Source organism: Chrysemys picta, chromosome 5 (genome assembly GCF_011386835.1).
Source record: "Chrysemys picta bellii isolate R12L10 chromosome 5, ASM1138683v2, whole genome shotgun sequence".
NCBI classification, from domain to species: Eukaryota; Metazoa; Chordata; order Testudines; family Emydidae; genus Chrysemys; species Chrysemys picta.
In genome coordinates this window covers 80747662-80773558 of record NC_088795.1, presented here as the reverse complement: position 1 = coordinate 80773558, position 25897 = coordinate 80747662, and the positions used below count along the sequence as shown (strand labels likewise).

At 41.3% G+C, this 25897-nt stretch overlaps 1 protein-coding gene across 4 annotated transcripts in view; it reads right to left on the bottom strand.

Annotated features, from left to right (window-relative positions):
- Positions 1 to 25897, bottom strand: part of WWC2 (WW and C2 domain containing 2) — a 156296-nt gene that overhangs the window by 91135 nt on the left and 39264 nt on the right. For 2 of the 4 annotated variants that reach the window (XM_042842067.2, XM_005281936.5), the window contains exons 2-3: positions 23108 to 23177; positions 10460 to 10569 (exon numbers count right to left, since the gene is read on the bottom strand). In XM_042842067.2, coding sequence (XP_042698001.2) covers positions 10460 to 10569; positions 23108 to 23177 — 180 coding nt within the window. The remainder of the gene's footprint in view (positions 1 to 10459; positions 10570 to 23107; positions 23178 to 25897) is intronic. The other 2 variants (XM_005281937.5, XM_042842068.2) reach the window with 1 other exon arrangement.

The following is a 25897-nucleotide window of genomic DNA, read 5'->3' as shown; positions in this document are numbered from 1 at the left end:
TGTAGCACATCATTGCAGACAATACCCATGCCAACAGGGAAGGCTTCTCTGTCAGTGTAGGTAATCCACCTCTCCAAGAGGCAGTAGCTAGGTCAAAGGGAGAATTCTTCCATCCATCCAGCACTATCTACACTGAGGGGTTAGGTCAATGTAGCTACCTCTCAAAGGTATGGTTTTTCTACACCCCTGAGAGACGTAGCTGTACCGATGTCAATTCCTAGTGTAGACCAGGGATAAGTCTGGATTAGGCTTCCTAGGGAGGTTGTAGAATCCCCATCACTGGGGGTTTTTAAGAACACGTTAGACAAACGCCTGCCAAGGATGATCTAAGTTTACTTGTTCTTGCCTCAGCGCAGAGGAGTGGACCAGATGGCTTGTCAAGGACCCTTCCAGCCCTACATTTGTATGATTCTATGATGGCTAGCTGGTCACCATCATATTCATTTGTTTTTTTGCAAAAAAAGTTATGAAGCCAATTTATGGCACAGGAAATACATAAAATAAATGTACTAATGGCACAACTAGACATGAACAAAAATGTATCCCTAGATGTATTTTATTTTTAATAGTTTTTCTGGTTCTAAGAAGCATTCACATGACACCAGACTTCTCAAGGAATATGTGGGGGAAGGGACAAAAAACATTGCTTAGATAAAAAGCCCTTTATCTTACTTTTAGTGTTAATTTCACTTATTTAATTATGACACAAATGCAGAATCCATAATATTGCAAAATATGTGCTGCAGAGACAAAGTCTGAATGTAGGATCATTGTATACCAACTAAAATTAATCGGTCAATTTGTTTTTAGTTTCATTTGGCAAAGTCAATTGCACATTGTAAAGTTAAATCAATTTTTCTAAGAAATCTTTATTAAAATCAGTGTGCTTCAATTATAAGCTATTTCAGGTGGACAGTTTGTATATTTATTTATTTATTGAATAACAAGAACAACTGGGGACCTTACTTCCCCAATATTCAAGATCTGTGAGATGCGCCATACTTCTATAAAATTCTATAAAATGAAAAACCAACACTTATGGTTTCTACTGGGAGAATTACACGAATAGCAAGATGCTATGTTTTGCCCAAGAAGATTCCTGAGCACTAGAATTATTATATCTCTTATGTACAGTTTTGTTTTTAACTATAACTTTTAGTGCTAACACCAAAGTGGGGACACCAAGATTCATGGCCAACAGCAGTCAAGGTTCAAAACACTTAATCTGGGATAAGAATTTGGGCCAAATAATAATTCAGTGCCAACACACTAAGACTTTTTAAAATTATGTTAAACTGCTCTTGAAGAAAGCTGTAACCAGAAGGAAAACAGAAAACCTTCAGTACAACACATTACATGTGCATGGGAAACAAAATGCTTCATAGGACACAAGGTATTTCAATTTTTCATTAGTTCATTTCAGATATTTATGTTCTTGTTTGCTACAAAGTAACTCTGCCAAGTCTTGGTTTAAAAAAAAAAAGTCTTTAACAAAAGGAAATTACTTTATCTTCAGTAGATCATTCTTCTAGAAAATAAATAATACTAAAATCTTACAACCTACCAGAAGCACAGTGTAACAGTAGACAGGAGAGAGTTGGATGTTTTTATTCCAGGAATAGCAATGCTATGGAAGCAATAAATTTTCAGCATCTCCCCTGGTAGACTCAAGTAGCAATGTTGACTTGCTCCAGTGTGAACCACATGCAGCTCTCCTTGGCCAAAGATATGGCAATTAGTCATGGAGGAGGGATGCTGTGTAGGTAGAAGATGAGAGATTTCTAGGGCTCCCAGAAGAAAATACCAGAGAGATGGTAGATTGTTGCTTCAGGTGGACATGAGTACCAAGAGTAAAGTACAGACTCATAGAATTATACAATTCACTTAGGAGAAAAAAATGTCACCTGAAGATTAAGTCACTCCAGTATATTACACAACCAGGGAGGCATGTTCACGTGGCTACGGAGTGGCTGGGTGGCCCGAATTGGGTCTCTTGCCCGATGACCTATGGCTCTTCTTACCTGCTGCCGGGGTGTCGTACTTCCTTGACTTATTTTTGGACACCCGTGACAGGGAGTGGTGCCGGGCAGAGCCCGATGCTGGAGTCATACTGCACACAGAGGCCGAGGTACTTGGCAAGTCTTGGTGGGACTGCTCGGAAGCTGGATGAAGGGCAGACTCCATGATCAGAGCCCTCAAATGACTATCCCACTCCCTCTGAGTCCTGGGCTGAAAGATTTTACAAATACAGCACTTGTTCTTCACATGTGATTCCCCAAGCACTTGAGGCAGCTGCTATGGGGGTCACTTACAGGCACAGGCCTGTTACAGTCCGCTCAGGGTTTAAACCCGGGAGACCGGAGAATGCCCCACCTGGGGCGAAGTCCGCACTGGGACTCTAACTATACTTAACAACTACTTTACTCTAACTACTATAAACAAACTATTTACAAGGCCCTAAGGCTCGAAGTCAGTAGAGATGAAACCGCTAGCCCTTGCTATGCAAGGAAAGGCACTCCGACTAACTACCAGGGTGGTAAGAAGGAACTGAGAGGGCACGTAGGGCCGGCCGTGCCTGATATACCGACACATGAGCACAGCACTCAAGGGGATGATTAACATTTCCGGTAGATTTGCTTATCAGACAAAAATACATAGTATCTTTTTTTTAAAATAGTGTTCAAATATTTCTCAACTCAGCTAAGCTGACAAAATAATCATTACATGTAACTGAGATGGAAGCCTTAATGAAAAGTTTAAAAAAAAACAAAAAAAACCACACCTGCATTAGTTTCAGGTAGATCAGCAAGAGTAAAAACATGCTACTAGACAATATTGGACACTATAGTTTACATTCCAAAAGCTTTCTGTAAGCAATATTGACATTGTGAAATCCTGCACAATTCAAACTTGAGCCACAAAAGAAGATTCCCAACTACACTTTTGAGAAAGGATTCAAAAGAAATAGTGTCTCATTTCCATTTGATACATTTGCTCATTGGGTATCTGAAGAAGAAGATAAACAGAGTATGTTACAGAGGCAGTGGGTTTGACAAAACCCTGTGGCCCTTCAAGATCACACAGTCATAACACATAATATGGTTTCAAAGTTATCTAAAATTCAGAAGATGAAGTAGAGGAGTATATCCCTCAATGATAAAAATGTCACACACAAAAAGAAATTCACATTCCACCAGTTTTACGGATGGGGAAGTTTATGATTTATAAGGAGAGCATGGAGCATTAGATTGCAGAGAAAGTGTTCAGAGCATTTTTCCCTTTGTCCTCTTCATTCTGTTAGGAACCTGCAGATAAAACAAGTCTCCTCTCCTCCAGCCATTTTCTTCAACTTCCCATAAACTTAAAACAATTCACTCACACTCTCACACACCCCTTTTTCTCAGGATGTTTCTACTCAAAGATTTCTACTAGGAATGATGGAACAAAACCATGTCACTGAGGTTGTGGTGTACCAGTCCTCTCTCCATGTCTGGTAACAGGGCTCTAGGAACACGAGTTCAGAGGCAAGCACTATAGACACTTCAAGCACTAGGCTTTACAGGATCCAGCCCTTGGTGGGGTCTCAAAACAAGAACACATACTTCAAGCAACAGAGAATTCTTTTACTAGGACTACCAGAAATAAAAGCTGTGAAAACCTGAAGACTCATTATAGAATATGTGTATTTTTTCACTTTCCAAGATTCCTGCCTCTGTCCCCCAATAGCCTTTCCCTAGTGGATGCATTAGCACCAGGCTGGTGGAGAGAGAAAAGTGATCCGATCAGCAAGGCTCCATACAGTCGGCAAACCAGTCCCAGGCATAAGCTGGTGCCAGAGCCTGGACAAATGTGACAAGAGCTGAGATCCTGTTGCCATGACATTGCAGATTGAGTTACTGCTGTCAAGTAGTTTAGCCAAGCCAACAGTGGCTGAAACTGCATGAAGGAGGCAGCAGGAGGATGGAATGATCAACTCCACTGAGTTTTACATTCAGAGTGCAAGGGATCAGGAGTAGGGGCACCATCCCTGTCTGTCTTCTTCCTCTCTATCTCCCTTCTGCCATACTCTTTTTATTCTCTTATTCCCTATCGATGAATCGAGACTGAAAAGACCCATGCGTTGCACATTCCATGCTTCCAGAGTAGGAGGAAAAGTGACTTAGATAGAAATACTTTTTGGCATGTAGAGGTGTAACAAATCTGTTTAGGGAATTATGAGAGAAGAGGAAGACATACAATGGATTGGAACTCATATTACATAATACTCTAAGCATATACAATGGATTGCTTTCCATTCTACTTGTAAACAGTTAACTAACACAACTCTTCCTGGGCTCCATCTCTCTTGTGTTGTGAACCTGTCCCAGGGCTTGTGGTATTGCATATTACAGCGATTATTTATACATCAAATATTTGCTCTTCTCCAAGATCAGAGTGGAAGGGATTTTTTTTAATTGCTTTAAGATATTTGTTATTACTTTTCCAGATTTAAAAAAAAAAAAAAAAAAAAAAACGTAGCAAGGCTTCCCCCTCCCCCCTTAAAAAGAGGGTTTCCTTTCTTTAATACAGTAATGCCCACTATTACAATCAACTACACACAAACACTGAGATGGTTAAGCACATATTCCAAAGCCAAAAGGTAGAAGAAAATATAGTAGATAATCTTTAGCTTTGCATATGGCATAGACGTGTCTAGCTACAATCACTTAATCACACACATGAATGTACTGGACAAGGTTATTTGTCAAAATCTAAACATTTTGGAGACTTTGATTTTGACAACTTTTTTCCAGAAACAAGGCATGGTTCCTGGAGGGCTACTAGGGAGCCTAGGCTTCCAGGGTCCATGGCTCCAGGGGAGCTCTGGGGTCAGGGACTCCAGGGTTTCCAGTGTGTATGGCAGCTCTCCACGGCGACTGCCCCGCAGGGCCTGGGCTCCATCCCCTTTTGTGGAAAATTCTGAACTTTTTTTTTTAGTTCCAAATCGAAAAGAAACAAAAATTTTCATACTATCAAAATCCCCCATGAAATAGAATGCCTCTCTCCATCCAGCTCTAGTTTACAGAGAATTAGGGAAGAGTTATGGAAATTATAAATGGGAAAGGAAGAAAATAAAAAGTGGCTGAAACACACTACATCTATTTGAAAGTAAAAGGCACTTGCAGGAAAAAACAGCTATCGAATTCTGAACACAGCAAATAACCTACATTATTCATGTAAGGACAATGCGTGGGCAGCAGAGGCGACACGTAACCCTCTGCTGCCTGGTGCCTTCCCGCACACACCAGCCTCTGCAGCTTGCAGCACGCAGCCAGCACCGGCCAGAAAAGGGACAGGGGATGGAGCCCTACTGCTCTAGAGCCGGCACACAGTGGGGGCTGCGCTGATGGACCAGCAGGGAGAGCGGCCGGCCCTGCGCGCTGCATCTTCACTCTGTCACCAGCCTTCTACACCCACACTTATCGGCGGCCACTGGACCCCCATTCACTGCTGGTGGGTGGGTGGCTGGCGAGCAGGGATCCAGCCAGAAGTAGGACCTGCCAGTATTGAGGGGGGGAACAAGGGGGAGAGAGACAGAAAATATGGGACAATTTGCCCATTTTTAAGAAAAAGTTGGGACATCTACAGGAGGGCTTAAATACGGGACCCTTTAAAAACAGGACATCTGGTCATCCTATGCCTGAGTGAATGGAAGAGGCTTGGGATCAGCCAGGGTCTGCATGGGGGAGGCTCCCCAACAATCCTGGCCCTCCCCCCAAAAAAACCTGTTCCATACTTCTTCCACCCACACTCAACAACCCTCCAGGCTCCTTCCCTCTCCCTTAGCTCCTCCATTACTCCTTACACTCACAAGCCCTTGCACTACTTCTGACGGGTATAGGAAATACAGTTCTGCATTGTAAATTAAATTAATTACTCAAAGCTCTGTATTAATATGCCCAGTAAGGAATCTATTTGTTAAAAAAATTACCAAAATCTTTTTTTTGGTCTATTTTGTTACAGACATACTTGCTGACAGATATTTTGAAATAAATTACCAAAATAATGTAAACTGGCATGATTATATTGTGTTATTTTGACAAATAAAATATGCAGAATTTTGCAAATTTTAAAATATTGTGCGCAGAATTATTATTTTTTAAACACAGAATTTTTAATTTTTTGGTGCAGAATTCCCCCAGGAATAATTGACTTCTACTCAGTTCAGGGAATATGCTTTATACAGTCACTTCAGAAAGAAAGAAGGAAATGAGGACTCTTCTGTTAGGATACCTGAAAAATCACTTTTAATCCCAAAATTTGAGGAGGCAGATGTAGAAAACAAGAGGCAAAATGACCCCACACATATCCATCACTGTTTATGGCAATGTCAGTGTCTAATTTTGGGTGTTAAAAGGACACACAAATTGGAAAACTTATTTCTACCTGAGTTTATTATATTTATTACAATCGTACATAACATCTGAGGCCTGGTCTGAAAATAACTCAAAAGTTATATTGGCATAGCTACAACAGTCAGGGGTGTGCAAAAAAACACAACACACTCACAAGAAAGAAAAACGCAGTATGACATATTCCCAACCTGATCTCACCCATTTCAATAATAATTTTAATTAAAATAAAAAATAAAATTAAAAAAAAAAAACACACACACTTTGGTGAAAATTGTTGCTATCTAAAAGTATGGAGCAGTGGTGGGCAGTGCACAGCCCACAGGTTGCCCACCACTGGTATGGAATATTTCCTGCTTCCCAATACTTCCTAGCAAGTAGATGTCTAGAGCAGGGCAGACAAAAGTCTAAAACAGGGTGGCCAACCTGTGATTCTTCAGAAGTTAATATGCGGCTCCTTGTATAGGCACCGATTCCGGGGCTGGATCTACAGGCGCCAACTTTCCAATGTGCCGGGGGGTGCTCACTGCTCAACCCCTGGCTCTGCCACAAGCCCTGCCCCCACTCAACCCCTTCCCGCCCCCTCCCCTGAGCCTGCCATGCCCTCGTTCCTCCCCACCCCCACAGCCTCCTGCACATCATAAAACAGCTGATCGCAAGGTGTGGGGAGGGAGCCAGAGGCGCTGATCGGCGCGGCTGCCAGCTGGTGAGAGGCACTGGGAGCAGGGTTGGGGAGCTGATGTGGGGCTGCTGACGTATTACTGTGGCTCTTTGGCAATGTACTTTGGTAAATTCTGGCTCCTTCTCAGGCTCAGGTTGGCCACTCGTGGTCTAAGCCATCGATATTTGTAGCAGTTAAACTGTTTTTTTGAAAATCCCATGACTTTTTTTTCATAAGTGTTCAACACCGACATAGCACTGTTTCCATTGAAATCAGCGGGAGTTTTACCATTGACATCACTGGGAGCAGACTGAGGCCAACACTGAGCTCTTTTGAAAATCCCACTGTAAATTTCCCATCCTTTATAGCTGTTAAAGAAACCATTATTACTTGAACTAGGAGAATACTGTCTTCTGGTTGGCAAACACACCATCCCATTGTCTAGACAGGTGCTCACTATCTTGTCGCTGCTTGTTACTACTGTTACTCAGAACCCTGGGGGCAGCTGAGAAACTGACAAGAATCATGTTAAATTAATTTATTTGGGGAAAAGCTGTGAGCAGGTAGAATAGCAGGATGATGCAAGGAAAAACAAAAAAAGGATGGATGGGTAGTAGAACAGTGGACAACTCCCTCCTGCCTGCAGAATCAAGGAAGCAAGAGGGGGCAGGATAGGAGAAATTGCACCTTCTCTCTCAGCTGCTGGGGGATTCACATTTAACAGACACCTCCTACTCATACTTAAAGCGGAACTTCAAAACAAATTCCACAGCCAGCAGCTTGGTAGGAATCCCAGTGACTTTCCCCATTCCCTGTGGAATTTTACCAAGGCACTGCCCCATGGTATTGTCATTGGTGGGTCCTTATCCCCGTTTATCACACCTATTAGCCAGAGACCAATTTTACTCCCAACTAGCCAGTGTCTGATTTCTTCTCTCCCCCCTCCCCCTTTCATAAAATGCTTTTCTTTTATCATATGACACTTGGAGAATGACAAAGACAAAATCCATGATTAGTACGGATGAAAGAACAGAAGATAAACTAGAACTACAAGGAAGGTTATCCACCATTCTAAGACAGACTCAAGAATTCCACTCTGGGCAGTACAGCCCAACAATCTGTCGATGACGCAGCAAACAGAAGCAAACTTTGCTTTTTAGAAAGATGGTGGTACTTTTTGCAATTAACCACCCCATACCGTTGTTTATTTCAAAAACATCAGAGTAACACATTCATTCCAGTCAGGCGAATTAAAGCTCATATAATCTCAACGTTTGGCATGTTAGACAAATGACCTGCCTCTGACCCTTATCACAGGCTGCTTACCTCCCAGCGACTCAGACAAAGAGTGCTCTCTTCAGAACACCACCTCAAACATGCCACATAGTTAACATCTACTGCTGTCCAAAATATCATAAAGTTGATAAATTTCACTGAAATTACAACAAGGCAACATAGATTTAATAAAACAGAGCTGTACATGTCAGATCTCTCACTCTCAAACAATGGGTAAAAAAAACAGTTGATCTAAACAAAAACCCAACAAACCTATCTGCATTTCATTACCATCCATCAAATACACTTACAAAAAAGGGAAGTTAGCTAAAAATACTTCTATTCTGTTGAAGTCACAGGAAAGTATAAGCATGTACACAGCTGAGGAACACACAATTCTTCTATAACCTGTTATAATTGGCAAGTGGGAATAGTCATGTCTCAGGAATTCTTACTGTGACAATTTTAAAGCAAAACCATGCACATCTAAGTTTCCATGGAAGTGCAAAGTAGCATTTTTAAACAACATGGCCTCTGTCCATGTACAGAAACAAATTATAAAAAGAAAAAAAAATTTTTAAGGTGAAGATTTTTAAATAGTGACTAGTAATTCTGAATGCCTCAATTGTTAATTGGTGTCCAACTTGAAATACCTTAAAAGGAGCATGATTTTCAGAGTGGTGGTATTCAAGCTTTTTGAAAATTAGGCACCCAGAAACCTAAAGCACTCAAAATCTCACTAGTCATTTTTGAAAATCCAAGTTTATGAACACATCAGCATTCACACTGAAATTCCTGACATGCACCACAAGTCTGTGCACTGGGCTGTATAATGCGATTTGTAGTAGTAATATTTTGCATTCCCTCAAAGTATATTTAATTCGGATTCAGTGGCACTGTTTTTTTAAAAATCATTAACAATTCCATATTCTGATTTTTTTTTAATTACATGAACAACCAAAGCCAAAAGTCTTAGAGAGAGAGAAATGAATGAGAAAAAGACAAGTTTGCTCCAACAGTGTTGCTGAGTTTTAGAAGCATATTTTTTTCCCTTCCTTGCTTCCAAAGAACAGATTTGGTAAAATACTTCCCTACTTTTATAGTAACATATTAATTTAGAATATTTAAACCATAATAAAAGACAAGTGAGAAATCTCTGCTTTCTTTTACTTGGTTACACAAGAGACTTTTAAAATGGCACAATATGCATATTTTAGATTCTAAGGAGCCTTTTTGTGAAAATGCTGAAGGCATCATTCAGTATTGAACATCTAGGTATGGAAAAGCACAGAAGACAAAAATACTTACAGGAAAATATTTACCTATACAAATCTAATATACATTAGATTCCTAAATTTTCAAAGAGTTGTTTAGGATCTAGACACAAAACCCAATGCAACTCTGAAAATGTAAGGGGTAGGAGTAACTGTCCTATTATACCAACATAGGTCCCTACAGTAAGCCTATTGCATGCAGCCAGTGGAGTCACACGAAGGATGAATTAGTTCCAATGGCTTTATTTTTCCAAATTACTGTAGATGAAATAATTTGCAGCATAGAATCTATTCTAAAAGAATGCTGTTCTTAAAACTACAGTATGTTTGCCAGTCCTCGTTTGGAAATTACACTGAGTAAGCACTTCTACCCAACACCAGCTAATCTTCACTGGTTCTATCTGCCATTAGATTGAAGCTGATGTTTCATTCCTCTTCTAAGATTTCCTCTGTTACTGTGAATTACTGAATGTTCAAAAGACTCAAAATGTCCTATATTATCTCCAATTGGCAATTATTTGAGTCCTATAGCAGATGCTTATTTAAGAATACTAAGCCTTCTGTACTTACTGTACACATCTGAGCAGTATACTTCTTCCACAGCAGTTCTTAGAAGACTGAGCCTTTTGATTAGTTCTGAGCCAGTATCACTCTCAGAAAAAATACATACTCACAGGAAAGTGTGTTTGTGTTTTTGGGGCGAGGGAGGGACCTGTTTTTTTAAGCAAGGCACTGAACAGGCTTTCTATGAGTTACATAAAAAATCCTTCCCCACTCCTACTCCTCCTTTAGGAGAAGAAAGTCTAATGCAGCTAAGCCTTCTCATATGATCAATAAAACAGATCAAAAACACTTACTGTTTATGTGATCGATATAGTAGACACCAATCTGAGGATCATATGCAGCTTCCCATCCCCATGGTAGTTCATCACCAACACAATCCGCGAATGACAAAGGCTTTGTTAACCTAAAAACAAATTAGAGTAATGCAATTAAAGCAATGGTTTTTTTCTTGAAAAATTCTGGACCTTATCCTATTGTTCATAATTAGAAGTTAAGGATTGATATAGGGGGCTAAGAAGAAAAGTTGCCAAACGACATGGAAAAATAACCTCAAATGCTTGAATGACTTTTCAAGGATATCCTTCTGACTATATTAACTCAAAGTTAGATAAATTATCCCCAAAATTTGCCTAGCCTAGGCACTCTTGATTGAGAAATCTACTATAATGCTATCCTCAAACTCTCCAGTAATTAAACAACAGCAGCAGACAACAGCTTGAAAAAAAATCTACTCTCCTACTTGACTCTTGTAAGTGGGAGGACCTACGCTTTCAACCTTGATTTCCAAAGTACCAGTCCTCTGCTTTAATCATAAAATCATCCTTCCTCCCCAATGTCCACACAGAAAATTCAGAGAACAGAAAATAACTTCACATGGCGTACCGTACAGGTAATCCTATTCTGATGGACATGTGTCCTTGGAAGCATGAGTGGCAACATGAAGTAACACTACTAAATCTTAGAAGAAATGTCTAAATCATAAGAGTGAGTGTGTGTGTGCATGCAGCCCGGAAAATTAAATTTCTCGGAAGCTCACAATTCATGCTGCAGTGATGGGGGCCATAAGTACACCAAGATAAGACTTCTTACTGAAGAATACTGAAGTCAGTATATTGTGTATGTATCAGCAATTAGAGCAGGGGTCGGCAACCTTTCAGAAGCGGTGTGCCAAGTCTTCATTTATCCACTCTAATTTGAGGTTTCACGTGCCGGTAATACATTTTAACATTTTTTAGAAGGTCTCTCTGTGTCTATATTATATAACTAAACTATTGTCGTATGTAAAGTAAACAAGGTTTTCAAAATGTTTAAGCAGCTTCATTTAAAATTAAATTAAAATGCTGATCTTACGCCGCCAGCCTGCTCAGTCCGCTGCCGGCCTGGAGTTCTGTTCACCTAGGCCGGCAGTGGGCGCTGAGTGGTACCAGCAGCCAGGACCCCGGCTGGCAAGTGGCCAGAACCCCAGACCGGCAGTGGGCTGAGTGGCTTAGCCCGCTGCTGCTCATCCCGCTGCCAGTCTGGGGTCCCGGCCCTGCCCACATAGAACGGGTACCTACAGTCTCCCTGCTTTTAGCCCATTTTCTTCCTCTCTCTCTGCACTGAGATGAGGGTGGGAGTGCACTGAGCACAGGGTTGGGGGTGAAGAAGCAGGCTGGAGGTTGGGGTGTAGGGTCTGGTCAGGAGCTAGAATGAAGGAGGGGGCTCAGGGTTGGGGCAGAAGGTTTCGGTGTGGAGTGCTTACCTGGGCAGCTCCCATTTGGTGTGAGGGGTGCAGGAGCTCCCATTTGGTGCAAGGGGTGGGGATGTGGGAGGGGGGTGCAGGAGTCAGGACATGGGGTGTGGGGTGGCTGGGTATGTGTGGGGGTGCTGGAGTCAGGGCTGGGATCGTGGGGGGGTGCAGGGGTCAGATCAGAGGGCTGGGGGCGTGTGAGGGGGGGTAGAGTGGGGAGCGGGGTGGGAGTTGGGACTCCTGGGCTCCGGGAAGGGGCTGGTGTCTGACGCGCGGGGTAGGAGTGCTGGGAGCGAGGACTCTGGAGTCCTAGGTTTCCAGCTGGGCTATAGTTGTTTGAGGGGGTGGGGGGCAGACTCCTGGGTTCTGCCCTCAATGCCGGAGGGGAGTGGGGTCCAGTGACCTGGGGTGGCGAAAGAGGTGTACCCAGCTGTTCCCAGAGTCCAGCAGGAAGTGACAGAGGTCAGCAAAGCATGTGCAAATGCCGGCAGGAGGGGCGGAGAAGAGCGGGCCGGGCCGGGCAAAATTTTTAATGGCACGCTGCTGCCTGCCAAGGTCCCGGCCGCCGGACCCGCTCAGCTGGCAGCGGGCTGAGCAGGACTGGCGTCTGGGACCCTGGCAGGCAGCAACGTGCCATTAAAAATTGGCACACCGACCCCTGAGTTAGAGTAAGATGACTTTACCAGCCTATCAAAAAAAACAACAATAAGGGGGGGCAGCATGTACTCACAAATGAGATTTTAGTGAAACAATTCACAATTCACATATCCTTTCCCCATCTCAGAGAGGAAATAGGACTTATCTACAGTCATAGGGGTCTGATCCAGTAGCCATTGACTTCAGTGCAAGTCTGATCAAGCCCAAATAGAGTCTACACCAGTATTGTTGTTTTTTAAAATTCTTTATTAGTGACAGGTGCAGCTGCACTGGTGCTAGCAGCTGCTTAAATGCTAGCATAGGCAGGGCACAAACATTTTTACCATCAGAAATCCTAGGGTTTCACGTCACAGTGGTAAGAACAAACGTGTGTCCTGAATGCATTAGCCCTTTCATTGGTTAGAGCATCAGTGAAGCTGCATCCACTGCTAACAGATAAAAATTATTAGCGTAGACATGACCAGAATGTGAAAAACGTTCTTCTCAAGATGCAGCAGCCTTGAGCCTCCTAATTAGACCCACAGGCCACGGCCTGAGGAACTCTGTAGGATGCCATCACACCATCAAAGTCCCCGGTAGGATTACATTTTGAAAGTCTACATCTTCACGTCTCACTCTTCCTCACTCATCACCAACTTCCTTTCCTCTCTGTGCATTGCTTAAATCTTTGCTTCCCTCATTCTTTTCTCCTTTTCAAGCTCCATTCCACATAAAAAAATTAAAGTGTTCAGTGGTTATCCCTAATAATATTTGTAGCATGTTCATTTTTTATTTGATGACTAAACAATGACAATCACTTCTAACCAAACTGCAACTCTGAACGTTTCCCTGTGGAGATTCCCACATGGTGTGTGTGAGTGAGAGAGAGACCCGCACTGTGAATTCTCTTTGGATGGATTTTAATCTATATATATATATATATATATATATATATATATATATATATATATATATATATATATATATATATGTGTGTGTGTGTGTGTGTGTGTGTGTGTGTGTGTGTATTGTTTTGGGAGGAGGGAATAACCCTTTGTTTAGAACAACAGGTTTTACAGGAACCACTGTTTCTAACAAGGCCCAATGAAACAGACTATAACCATAATAGTTTACATCTGTGTCACATCAGAAAGAGACAATGTCTTCCATAGCTAAGGTTGAGTAAGCCTTCCAATATTATACTTTTATTTCATTTGGAACACAGTGAGTACTGGTTTTCCAACTGAAAGATCAGAAGTTTTACAGAATACGGATATATTTTAAGAAAAGGAAGGATTTGGGGATTTACTGTCTACGTATCAATAAGACTGGAGGTTGCATCATAAGGTGACCTTGATGAGAGAAGATAATAGGATACAATAGTAGAACTCCCTCAACTGTGTCGACCATGCTCATTTCAACTCACTTTATTATGAAGCCTTAGTGAAGAACCCACTGTAACTTTTACTATCATTTCACCTTTATAAACTAGATTTGACACACACCCTTATCACAAAAAGCCCATACCGTCCCCAGTGTCCCATTCTCCCCACTACTCCCCCTTTTATTAATCATTATGATTTCTTACAATTCAGGCCAGAGTAAGTTTGTTTTGGTTTTTGGGGCGGAGGATGAAATTATAAGGCTATAACAAATTTGGAATGTTTTACGTTTGGTAAAGCTTTTTGTTGTTCTTTTGTAACTCAAACCCAGATTCATTTTAGTAAACCAAACTTTTCATGCAGTTAGATTCTCCTAGGAACTAGAGCACAGGTTTTGTTTCAAAACAACTGGTCCACAAACAAAACCATTATAAGAATTGTAGGGCTTGAATCTTAAACTCCTGCAGTCCTGGTTCAACTCTCCCATAAGAATGGCCATACTGGGTCAGACCAATAGTCCATCTAGCCCAGTATCCTGTGTTCCGACAGTGGCCAATGCCAAGGGCTTCAGACGGAATGAACTGTTAGAACAGGCAATCATCAAGTGATCCATTCCCTTTCATCCACTCCCAGCTTCTGGCGAACAGAAGCTAGGGACACTCTGAGTATGGAGTTGCATCCCTGCCCATCCTCGCTAATAGCCATGGATGGATCTATCCTCCATGAACTTATCTAATTCTTTTTTGAACCCTCTCATAGTTTTGGCCTTCACAACATCCCCTGGCAAAGAGTTTCACAGGTTGACTGTGCATTGCGTGAAGAAGTACTTCCTTTTGTTTGTTTTAAACCTGCTGCCTATTAATTTCATTGGGTGACCCCTAGTTCTTGTGTTATATGAAGGAGTAAATAGCACTTCCTTATTTACTGTCTCCACACCAGTCAAGATTTTATGGACTTCTATCATATCCCCCCCCTTAGTCATCTCTTTTCCAAGCTGAAAAGTCACAGTCTTTTTAATCTCTCCTCATATGGAAGCTGTTCCATACCCCTGATCATTGTAGTTGCCCTTCTTTGTACCTTTTCCAATTCCTCTATATCTTTTTTGAGATGGGGCAACCAGATCTGCACACAGTATTCAAGATGTGGGCATACCATGGATTTATATATAGGCAATATAATATTTTCTGTCTTGTTATCTATCCCTTTCTTAATGGTTCTAACATTCAGTTAGCTTTTTTTTGACTGCCACTGTACACTGAGTGGATGTTTTCTGAGAACTATCCACAATGACTCCAAGATCTCTCTCTTGAGTGGTAACAGCTAATTTAGACCCCATCATTTGGTATATATAGTTGGTGCAGTTATCAACACAATTTCACCTGCCATTTTGTTGCCCAGTCACTCAGTTTTGTGAGATTCTTTTGTAACTCTTCGCAGTCTGCTTCAGACTTAACTATCTTGAGTAGTTTTGCATCATATGCAAATTTTGCCACCTCCCTATTTACCCCTTTTCCTGGACCATTTATGAATATGTTGAACAGTATTGGTCCCAGTACAGACCCTGGGGGACATCACTATTTACATCTCTCCATTCTGAAAACTGACCATTTATTCCTACCCTTTATTTCCTATCTCTTAACCAGTTACTGATCCGTGATAGGACCTTCCCTTTTATCCCATGACTGCTTACTCTGCTTAAGAGCCTTTGGAGAAGGACCCTGTCCAAGGCTTTCTGAAAGTCTAAGTACACTATATCCACTGGATCACCCTTGTCCATATTTGTTGATCTCCTCAAAGAACTCGAATAGATTGGTGAAGCATGATTTCCTTTGACAAAAAACATTTCGACTCTTTCTCAACAAATCGTGTTCATCTAAATGTCTGATAATTCTGTTCTTTACTATAGTTTCAACCAATTTACCTGGTACTGAAGTTAGGCTTACCGGCCTGTGATTGCCAGAATTGCCTTTGGAGCCTATTTTAAAAATTGGTGTCATATTAGTTATCCTCCAGTCATCTGGTACAGAAGCTGATTGAAATGATAGATTACATACTACAGATAGTAGTTCTTCAATTTCATATTTGAGCTCCTTCAGAATACTTGGGTGAATACCATCTGGTCCTGGCGACTTACTACTGTTTAATTTAGCAACTTGTTCCAAAACCTCCTCTCACAACACGTTCCACTTGCCAAAAGAGCTGTTTACTTGACTTGGTCTTCATCAAGCACTGCTCATTCTCTGATCTGTCTGTTCAGTCTCCAACCATCACTTGCTCTCTTTCAATCACCTGGATCGATTGGTCTTCAGCTGTCATTAAGACTGCGCCGATAACACGTCCGACATTCTTCTCGCATTCTTGCCCTTCTCCACATTCGTCCAAAACGTTTAACAATGTCATCTTCCCATCTTCTTGGAGGCGACCAGGTGGTCTTTTCTGTTCTCGCAGGTACCACTCAGTAACGACTGCGGTCCACTTACTGTCCGTGAACAGTGCTATGTGGCTTGCCCATCGTATCTTATATCTGCTTTCCATGACAATATCTTTCACACCACTGCGTTCTCTAATCATTTCATCTGGGATACGATCCAGAAGGGAAATTCCCAATGTAGCCTATATAGGGAGTCAGCTGTCAGTTGTGAAAAGCTGCTCGCTGTTCCATTTCAGAGCCTGGGGAAAGCTTGCAGTGAGACATGAGACAAAAGTTCTCTTTCAATATCACCCATTAAACCCTCCCTCATGCCCTAGCACTCAGCCTTCATATGATTTCATCCTTTGGCACTGATGACTTCTCATTGCTCTCAGCCCTCACCTACAATATGGCTGTTGATTCTCTCCATTCCTCACTCTCCTCCACCCTTGACTCTTTGCCCCTCTCTCCAATGACAAGGTCCACCCTGCCAATCTTCAGCCCTAGCTCATTTGCAACATCTACTTCCTGTACTCCTATTCTTGCACTGTGGAGTGTCTCCTCCATTACAAATTTGTTCTCCTCTTTCAGTACTGCCATCTTCCTAGCTAAACAACTCTACTTCTCCAACTTAACTGAATCTCACACCCACCTTCCTGCCACTCACTCCTCAGATGTCCTCCTACCTCCATTTCTCTCTCTGCAAACTATCTTGCCTATTTTTTTCCAAGAGAAAATTGACAAAATCCGATGACCTCCCCCACCCTTTAGCTTGTATTCCTGTTACCTTCAACAACTCTTTCCTCCTCCCTTGTCACAGGTGCAGAGGTTTCTTGTCTGCCCTTATCCTCTAACCCCTCCACTTACCCCAGTAACCCTAGCCCATCCCTTGATCTGTCTTGCACTCCCCCATCCTCTCCCTTACTCTCCTCCTCAACCTTTCACTCTTGACACTTTCTCCCCTCAGTACAAACATACTTAAGTCTCTTCCATCTTAAAAGATCCATCCTTAACCATACGTGCCTCTCCAACTACTGCCCTATCTCCCTTTTAACTCTAAGATCATTAAATGCCTTGTTTATAATCACTGTTTTCAGTTCTTCTCCTCCCAACCTATCCTTCCAATCTGGCTTCCACCCCTTGCACTCAACAGAAACCACACTTGCTAGAGTCTGAATCAGTACTCCATCCTTAATCTCCTTGACCCGTCAAGATGCCTTTGACAGTTGATCATGCTCTTCTTGAAATCTTGTCCTCCCTTGGCTTCCATGACTGTCTTCTTCTGGTTCTCCTCCCTCCTCTAGTATGTCTATCATAGGATTCCGCTCAGCCCCCCCTTCAGTTTTCTGTGAGGGTTCCACAAGGTTCCATGCTTAGCCCCTTTCCCTTCTCCCTCTACACTTTCTCTGTGTAATGCCTTCTGCAAACATAAATTCAGCTACCATCTCTCCTTTTTACTCCTAATACAACCTCCCCCCCAAAAAAAAGTTTGCCATAAATGAACTCCTATCCCCTGCTGAATATTAAGTGTCAGGCTTTAAATGTACTGTATTGCACAAATTAAATTTCATGTCCATTTCATTTAAATAAGTGAGGGTTAATGGTATATCTTTAGCTTTCCATAAAGTACTGCACTCTCCATTTTGTCCTACAATGCAAATTTTGCTACTATCTTTGTAGATAGATATCCGAGCGTTCTGAGAAACGCACATCTCTCTTTACTCCATGCTCTAGCAATTAGCAAGGCAAAGCATGCATATGTTATCACTTAAACTTCACAGAATGAGCATTTATTAGACTATAACTGCAACAATCCAGTGACAGAATAAGGTCACAGGACCACCTAACTGGAATCTGACTCACTTGACTATGCACTTCCTCACAGTGGTGCATAATGAGGACAGAGGAAAGGTTTCTATGACATACAAAAGACTTTACAATGACAATACAACGCTAATACATTTTTGTTTAACCTCCTGGTGTTTCCCCATAACAATCGCAAACAGCTTTAATTATGACAAATACTGTGAACAGAAATGTACGATCAGCTTCAACCATTTCATCCTCTTGTTTTGCACAAGGGAGATACAAAATGTTAAATCCTTTCTTTGTTCCTAAATATTACTGTAGTTAGGAGTTCAGAGAACAGCATGTGTAATGGTCCAAGCAGGGTATTTTTGTAATGGTTTGCCTCTTATTGATTTTACAGAGCAAAATAAATATAAAGCATGAAATTAACAGATATGATCCTTCATGCTAGGTTGCATAAATTTCTGCTCTCTGCTTCCAGTACCCATGTCCTTTGAACTCAAGTTTATAATATAAAAATTAAAAGGAAAGGAAATGTTGGTCATTCACTGAAATGATTAGCAAAAGTATGTATGAAATGTAAACACAAGCGTGGTATTTCTTGTTTTTTGGCACCAGATTACCGTATATTGTCACCTCATATCATAGGAACCTACAAAGTGCTAGACAGAAGGTGCCAAATACTCAAAAGAAGACTCTATTTGTGAACTCACTGCCTGAAACAGGAAGTAGGCCAATCCAAAGCAAGCTTTCAGTTATTGTACCAGGCAAAAGGATGGTATTAAAAGAAGGGGAGGGAGAAGTTCTATAGGATTCATTAGTACTCTATCTTGAGCTGGATCTTCATGTGCTTTAATCACTTATCTAGTTCTCAAAAGTTACAGTTGGAGTAAATTTGGCAGCACTATGACCACTACTTCTAGCTCTCTGCCAGACTCCCTTCCAAAAAAAGAGATTCAATGAGTTCATTTGATCCATATTTGTCAGAGTGTGTTTGCTTCTAACATCATGCAATAAAAGGCGCAACACACAGGAGGGCTGGGAGAGAGAGAACATGATTTCCATGACACGGGTCATGGTTAGAAAAGAGGATACTCCTGTCAGACTGACTTGCGGTTACTGATACCAGTGTAAGCCAATCATCTAAGCTACTCTGCAAAAATCTCACCTGTTCAGACCATCTGAACCTGTTTGCAACAACCTTGCCTATTAGAATGGCGGTCAATTCTCTTTTGTAATTTTAAAAAAAAGAGATGGCACAATATTTATCACCTGCCTAGCCCTAGAGAATGACAGAATTTGCATTCCCACACCAAACTATTCATTTGCTCTCTCTTTCACCCACCCAGGTCTGTAAATCAGCTGGTCTTTGGTATTATTTCCTTGTCCAAAAAAGCCTTTGTTATCCTTGCTTTTCCTGACAGCAACTGACCAGCAACTACAATGTCTAAACATTGTGAACCTTTTGCACACCTGCAGGCAGTGCTTTAAAAAGGAATCTCTGAAAGCCCTGGCACTGGTATCCACCTCACTGTATTCAAAGGTGGACTGCGTAGGTACCCACTGCATACAACTGAGAAAAGATAGGGATCCCCTTTTGGAAGGGTCACTTGGTGGGCAGGAACTTCACAGCCAGAGAAGAACAAGCCAAGAATGGCTTGTTGGTAAACCCTGTCCTATTCCAGTAGTGGCTCTAGATGTGGCAGGCTAGGTACCTATGTGTTTATCTTGGTCCTAAGACCAGCATTATTAGATTTGCAAGGTGAGTTTGCAGTGCACACTGAACCACTGCCCTAATGTGGTAGTCATTTCACATAGGAAAAACTTTTGTTTGGCTGGCCTTTTTTTTTTTTTTTTTTTTAAATAAGGTGTACCAGTTATTTTAGCTATGCCAAAGTAAAGTTACTGAGAGTAGTTCAAATGAAATGTCACTCAAATTTTTTAAAAATGTGAAAATCCTCAGTTATATCAAGTTATGTTGCTGGTGCCCAGAATCACCGGTAATCTTAAATATATTGTTAATTAGAGTTGCTCATGTACACACAATATAAATAATCCGATCCAGCTTTGAGGCTCAGGTGCCACAATTTGGGAACATACTCAGCACTATACTCAGAGGACTATAGTCTTGATGTTCATGCACGGGAGATAACACTATGATATTTGTAGTGCTAAGTGTTCTTTCTGAAAACTGAACTGGACCCTCATATTGGAAGTCTATTGTAGATAGGATAACAATAGTTAAAGGAGGGATGCATATTTAAAAGGAAGCAGGTTTATTAGTTTTATCAATAAACACCTCCTGGCTACATTTGATATAGTTTTGTTTTCTTTACAAGGTTTGGAGCATTTCCTATTGGTAGAAGCTCAAACTAAATTGTTAGAAACTTTTAACAAATAAACTGAAACTCAGGCTAACTGGACCCTGCTGAGTCCAAGTTGGGAAGTTTTCTAAAATTCTGACATGGTCCTGGATTATGTCTGCTCTTGTAATAGCTTTGTATGATAAAGCCTTTTTAATACCAGCGGTGTTTATGCGAGTCAATGGGTTTGAAGGAAATATATTTCAGGTTTTTTGGTGAAGTGCAATGCAGAAATATACAGACTATTGCCCATATTAAGGGACAAAAGAACAGTGCCCTCATTATTGTAACTGCAGTAGAACCCAGTGTTGCTGAACAAGGCAAGCACACAAAGGGTTTTTAATACTTAATGAAACCAAGTCTCACTGGTTTTCAGTGATGTCTCCCTGCATCAGTATTAAAAATAGTTTAAGTGCTAGTGTAAAAAGGACAAACCAGTGTGCCCTCTAATTTTTTACATCCATGTGCAGAATGACTTTTGTTATGTGCACCAATATGGAGGTGATGTTTGGTTGGGGTGGGGCCGAGAGGTTTGGAGTGTGGGAGTGGGCTCAGGGCTGGGGCAGTGTGTTAGGATGCGGGGGGGAGGGAAGGGCTGGCTCTGGGGTGGGGCTGGGGATGAGGGATTTGGGGTGCAGGAGGGGGCTCAAGGCTAGGACAGAGGGCTAGGGTGCGGGGGCTCTGGCTGAGGTTGTGGGCTCTGGGGTGGGGCCGGGGATGAGGGGTGCGGGAGGGGGCTCAGGGCTGGGGCAGAGGGTTGGGGGGCAGAGGGATGAGGGGTACAGCTCAGGGTGCGGGCTCTGGGGTGGGGCTGGGGATAAGAGGTTTGGGGTGCAGTCTGCCTCGGGGCTGGGGAGAGGCGCCTCTCCCCACCTGCGTGGCTGCACAACTTAGAGGGAAGTTCAGACTATGCTCAATCCCATTTTAGAAAATGTGATTGAAACTGGAAAAAATATTTTTTCCTTTAAAAAAGTTTTAAACACAGCTCTGAGCACCTAGTACTGTTGTCACCATCAACTAAAAAAAAAGTATCAGGGAGCAGAAGCCAGCAAAAGCAAGAGATAACTAGTTTCATTCTATTTAATGGATATATTTTCTAAACTAAGTTTGAAAACAAGCAGCAAGATTTAGGAAAGGAGCATTTAGTCTTGGGACAGGATACGTGATGGGATTTTGAAATGGGAGAAGAGAGAAGGATTATTTATCTGCTCTGTTAGCTTTTTACTCAACATAAGTACCTCTTCTCAGCAATTTAGGTCCCAACTCGGTACTATGCTGAATGGGGTGGTTTGCTGAATTGGGGTCTTTAGTTCTCATCTAGAGAACCCTGTTCAGACACTGGTACCTTGGTATTGCCATGTGAAATGGCAGTATCACTGTATTCTTGCTTAATGCTGACCTACATAGAACTGCACGCATTGTACTAGATTGCACACATTCCTGAGCGGTCATAACTGGCAATAGAACTGACTGTCTCTCACTGGAGAGTGATTTATTCAAACATTCAATTTCTGTCTACAGTAGAAAATTATGTTCCATTCCTCCAAATGTTTTCCAATAACTGGTGCGCTTGAGTCAGTTCTGAATAGGATTTAACTGCTAGCATCAATTGGACAAAGCTGTTTTCAGCCTTATTACAGAAAATGTTCTTTCCAAAACTTGCTTAACTCAAAATTTACTCTTAGCATCATCATTCAAGAAGGTTTTCAGCCCATGTGTTTTATGGTAGAGAGAATTTTGTCCACTAAAAAACAAACAAAACAAACAAACAAAAAACATGTTCCAGTTTCACATAGGTTATCTCTGCAGAAAATTATGGCCTCCATTCATTTTAATGGTAGCACACACTAAGCAAGTAATAATTTTGGAGAAGTCTCTTCATTGAGGAAAAACAACAGACTAATGAATGCCTTCCTTTTACAGAAATAAAGAGGAAAGCATTCATTTTTTCCAAGAAGAGACAGCGAAATGTAAAGCAGGTGGTGGAGCAGACCTTGGTAAATACAGTTTTTAACAAAACTAAGATATACAAATCAAGACTCACACATAAGGCTACAGGGTTTTTTCCTCAAGGACACCCCTAATCCCACCTAACTCAACAGAGCAGTCACAAAGCTGCTAGCGCAAGAAAGCTAATGGTCTTACACTAGCAAAAACTGCTTCAGTAAGAAAGGTGTTTCTTTTGGTGTTCAGACTCAAATGTATCTGTCCAAATTTAAAAAAAGATTAGCTTTTTCTCTACAAATATATTCCCCCCTCCTCTGTCTCCCCTCTTCCCCCAAACTCTATAATGTAGGAAGGGAGAAACTTGTAACACAACTCTTCAGATCCTCTAAAGATCTTGCCAGCCCCCTCCACAAAATATAGGGAAGTGAAAAATTGATATTTCTTTCATGGACAAGTTGGGGGAGGGGGGAGAGGGAAGGCAGGAACAGTTAAGACAACACATGAGAACTTAAACTTGAGAGTCTATTCCTCTTAGAAAGAGGAACAAAGCTTTTGCAGTTCATTAATTTGTCTCTCTTAAAAGGCTCCCATAAACATAAATTGTGTCATAATTGTGATATTGTTCATGGGCTCTGCCTAGTCCCCCAATTACAAAGAGGACTAACCTTAGCTCAGCATCCCACTCTTTCCCCTCACACAGGTGTTCAGGAGAAGAGCTGACTGACTGACAGAGACCTGGAAGGGGAAGAATGCTTTTATTAAGGAAGAGATCCACACCTAGAGGTCAATAGAACTAGGTTGAACTGCATGCTGGCAAGTTCCTGCTTATGTTATAGGCAGAAAACAAATTTAGTTTAATCATCATCCCTGGAGAAAAGGCCCTGCTGAATGCAGCGATATTTTCTGCCACATCATTCCATCAGCTCACAATGTTGGACATATCAAATAACTATATGCAGAAAGAAAGAGGTACAAAGTAGCATTTTCAGTTTTTCACACAGCTATGCTATACTATAAAAAATTGAAGTGCTGTAGTGCATGCCACTCTATAGCACCATGTTCAATGCAGAATATTTTGAAAGTGTATTATGGGGCTTTTTGGTGCTAAGACAGTTTTCTCCTGCATTTTTCTTTCACACAGCTGTAGGCCCTGCACTAGCATGTAAAACCTTAATATTAGACACATGGAATGTTAAGAATGTCTGATAACCATTCCCTGTGCAGGGATCATTCCACGGTCATAAACCAAATGATATGACCTTTGAGCTTTCCAGAGGAAACTCAGAAGCAGCGGAATTATAAAAAGACCATTATGTTGGGTGCTATTATAGGTTATTTTAAAATATAGTTGTGCATGGTGATAAACACAGAAACTATCATATTTAAGTACATTAAAGTTTTAAGAAAACATGCTACTTATTTTAATTAGTGCATGTGTTATTGTTGAAGTACTTCCATATATATATATTTTTTAATCCTCTCTTCCTTCCTCCCCCACAACTCTCCTCCCTCTGTTCAATCACTACCTGTAAACTGAACATGGAAATGTTTGTCTTGCCAATTTTCCTTTCTTCCTTCTGGTTTCAGGCACTGTTTATTACAAGGTTGCTCTTGTGTGCTGGACAGCAAAGTCACTGAGAAATAAAGATCACTGAAGTATTGGTTTTAAGGCCTTTACCACAAAGGCAGAGACAAATGGATTTTGCAAGTAGCATTATTTGAACAGCTCAAGAATGTTAGGCATTTCAAAGGCAAATAAGAGAAAGTCTGTTCCAAAGAGCTTACAACCTTATTTCAGACATGATGCAACAAATAACGGGGAACAAAGTGACATTAGGGTGGAAATACTGCATTAGAGGCTTTAGAAAGGGAAATGATAATAAATGACAAGCTTATTATAGGGATCAAGTCTTTTATCCCAATATTTTGGAAAGTTTGACAGCTTAGAGGGAAAACATTGTACCTTATATGTTTTCAGAAAGTAAATAATAAAAGTGACTTTCCTGACATCTAGAGAATAGATCAGGCTGATAATATCTACTGCATTATATGCTCTGGCAATAAGCTGGACCTGTACAACAACTGCGATTGCACATGTAAATTCAGTAATTATGTGTAAAAACTTCTAAAATCTGGCTTTAAAATGACTGATTTAAATTTACTGAGCTACTATATTTTAAAATATAGCATCTTTCCCCTGGTTGTAGTGTTGACTAGAAAGCAATTTTCTTCCAGCTCAGTTCACACGTAGCAGAGGAAGAAGTTTTATTGCTCTGAATGATTGCTGGGAAAGAGAAAAAACAAGAGGAATCTTGTTCCAAAGGTAGCACCTGCAGCTTCCATAGAGTCACTATATGGGAAATCAGATCACTTTTACCCAGGAGCCTAAATTTTAGGCAGCCTGGTTTGAAGACACTGACCATTATCTTTGAATATTTGCTTTTTTTTCTTTAAATGTACTGTTCACATTCCAAACCTCTTTATATACATCCATAGAGCATGTATGGATATTTAAAACTGGTTTAGATACTGATCCACAGAATATTTAGCCACCAAACATATGGTGCAGGGGAGGAAACGGTGGCTCTGGCAGCAGCAGAAGTTTGGGCAGCACTTTGTTGCATCAGTGGAAGATGGGTAATGGCTGTTAGAAGACTTTCATCCTCTCTGTTTCACCAAGATAATAGCACTGAAAATTAAAATGCCTGGCCTTCTGGCTGATCTGTGGTGAATGTCCCCAGCAAAGGACAAGGTTGTAGACAAAGGAATTGTTTTTTCTTCCAAGTTTAATTTTGGAACTGGAGAAAAGGTATGTCTGAGTGTACTTTTAACCCAGACAGAGCATTTGAATAGGAACCTGAATTGAAAACTACCATCATCATACATGAGAGTTAGAACCTTTTACTCTTCCTTTTTCTTCCCTTTTTGTGACTTTATATACCATTTCTACAATTCACCCTGCTCACCTCAATATCCACAGAAAATGATTTGAAATTTCATGTGCAGAATTCCCCTTCCCCTGAAGTGTCCACTATAGTAAATAATATTTGTAAGTGGAATTTTCAAAAGCACTCATTGTTCATCTAAGTCTGCTCCCACTGAAGTCAATGGGAATTTTAACATTGATTTCAATGGAAAATGACCTAGGTCAATGCCAAGCACTTTTGAAGTATCCCACCCATATTAGCACCTCAAAGAGCTTTACAAACATTTAATTCCAGGAATACTCCTGTGAACTACTGTAATCAAGTATAATCAATTTAAAACAGGTAAGAAAGAACTTAAGTGAACTACCCAAGGTCAGATACGGCCTGAGCAGAGGGCCCCACTGAAGCCAACGGAAGTCTTTGGATCAGACTCACAGTAATTCAGTGGCAGCGGTAGGATTGGCTGCGGGGGGGGGGGGGGGGCGAGATGGGGGGGGGGGCGAGAGAAGTAGAAGAGAAGATATCCTG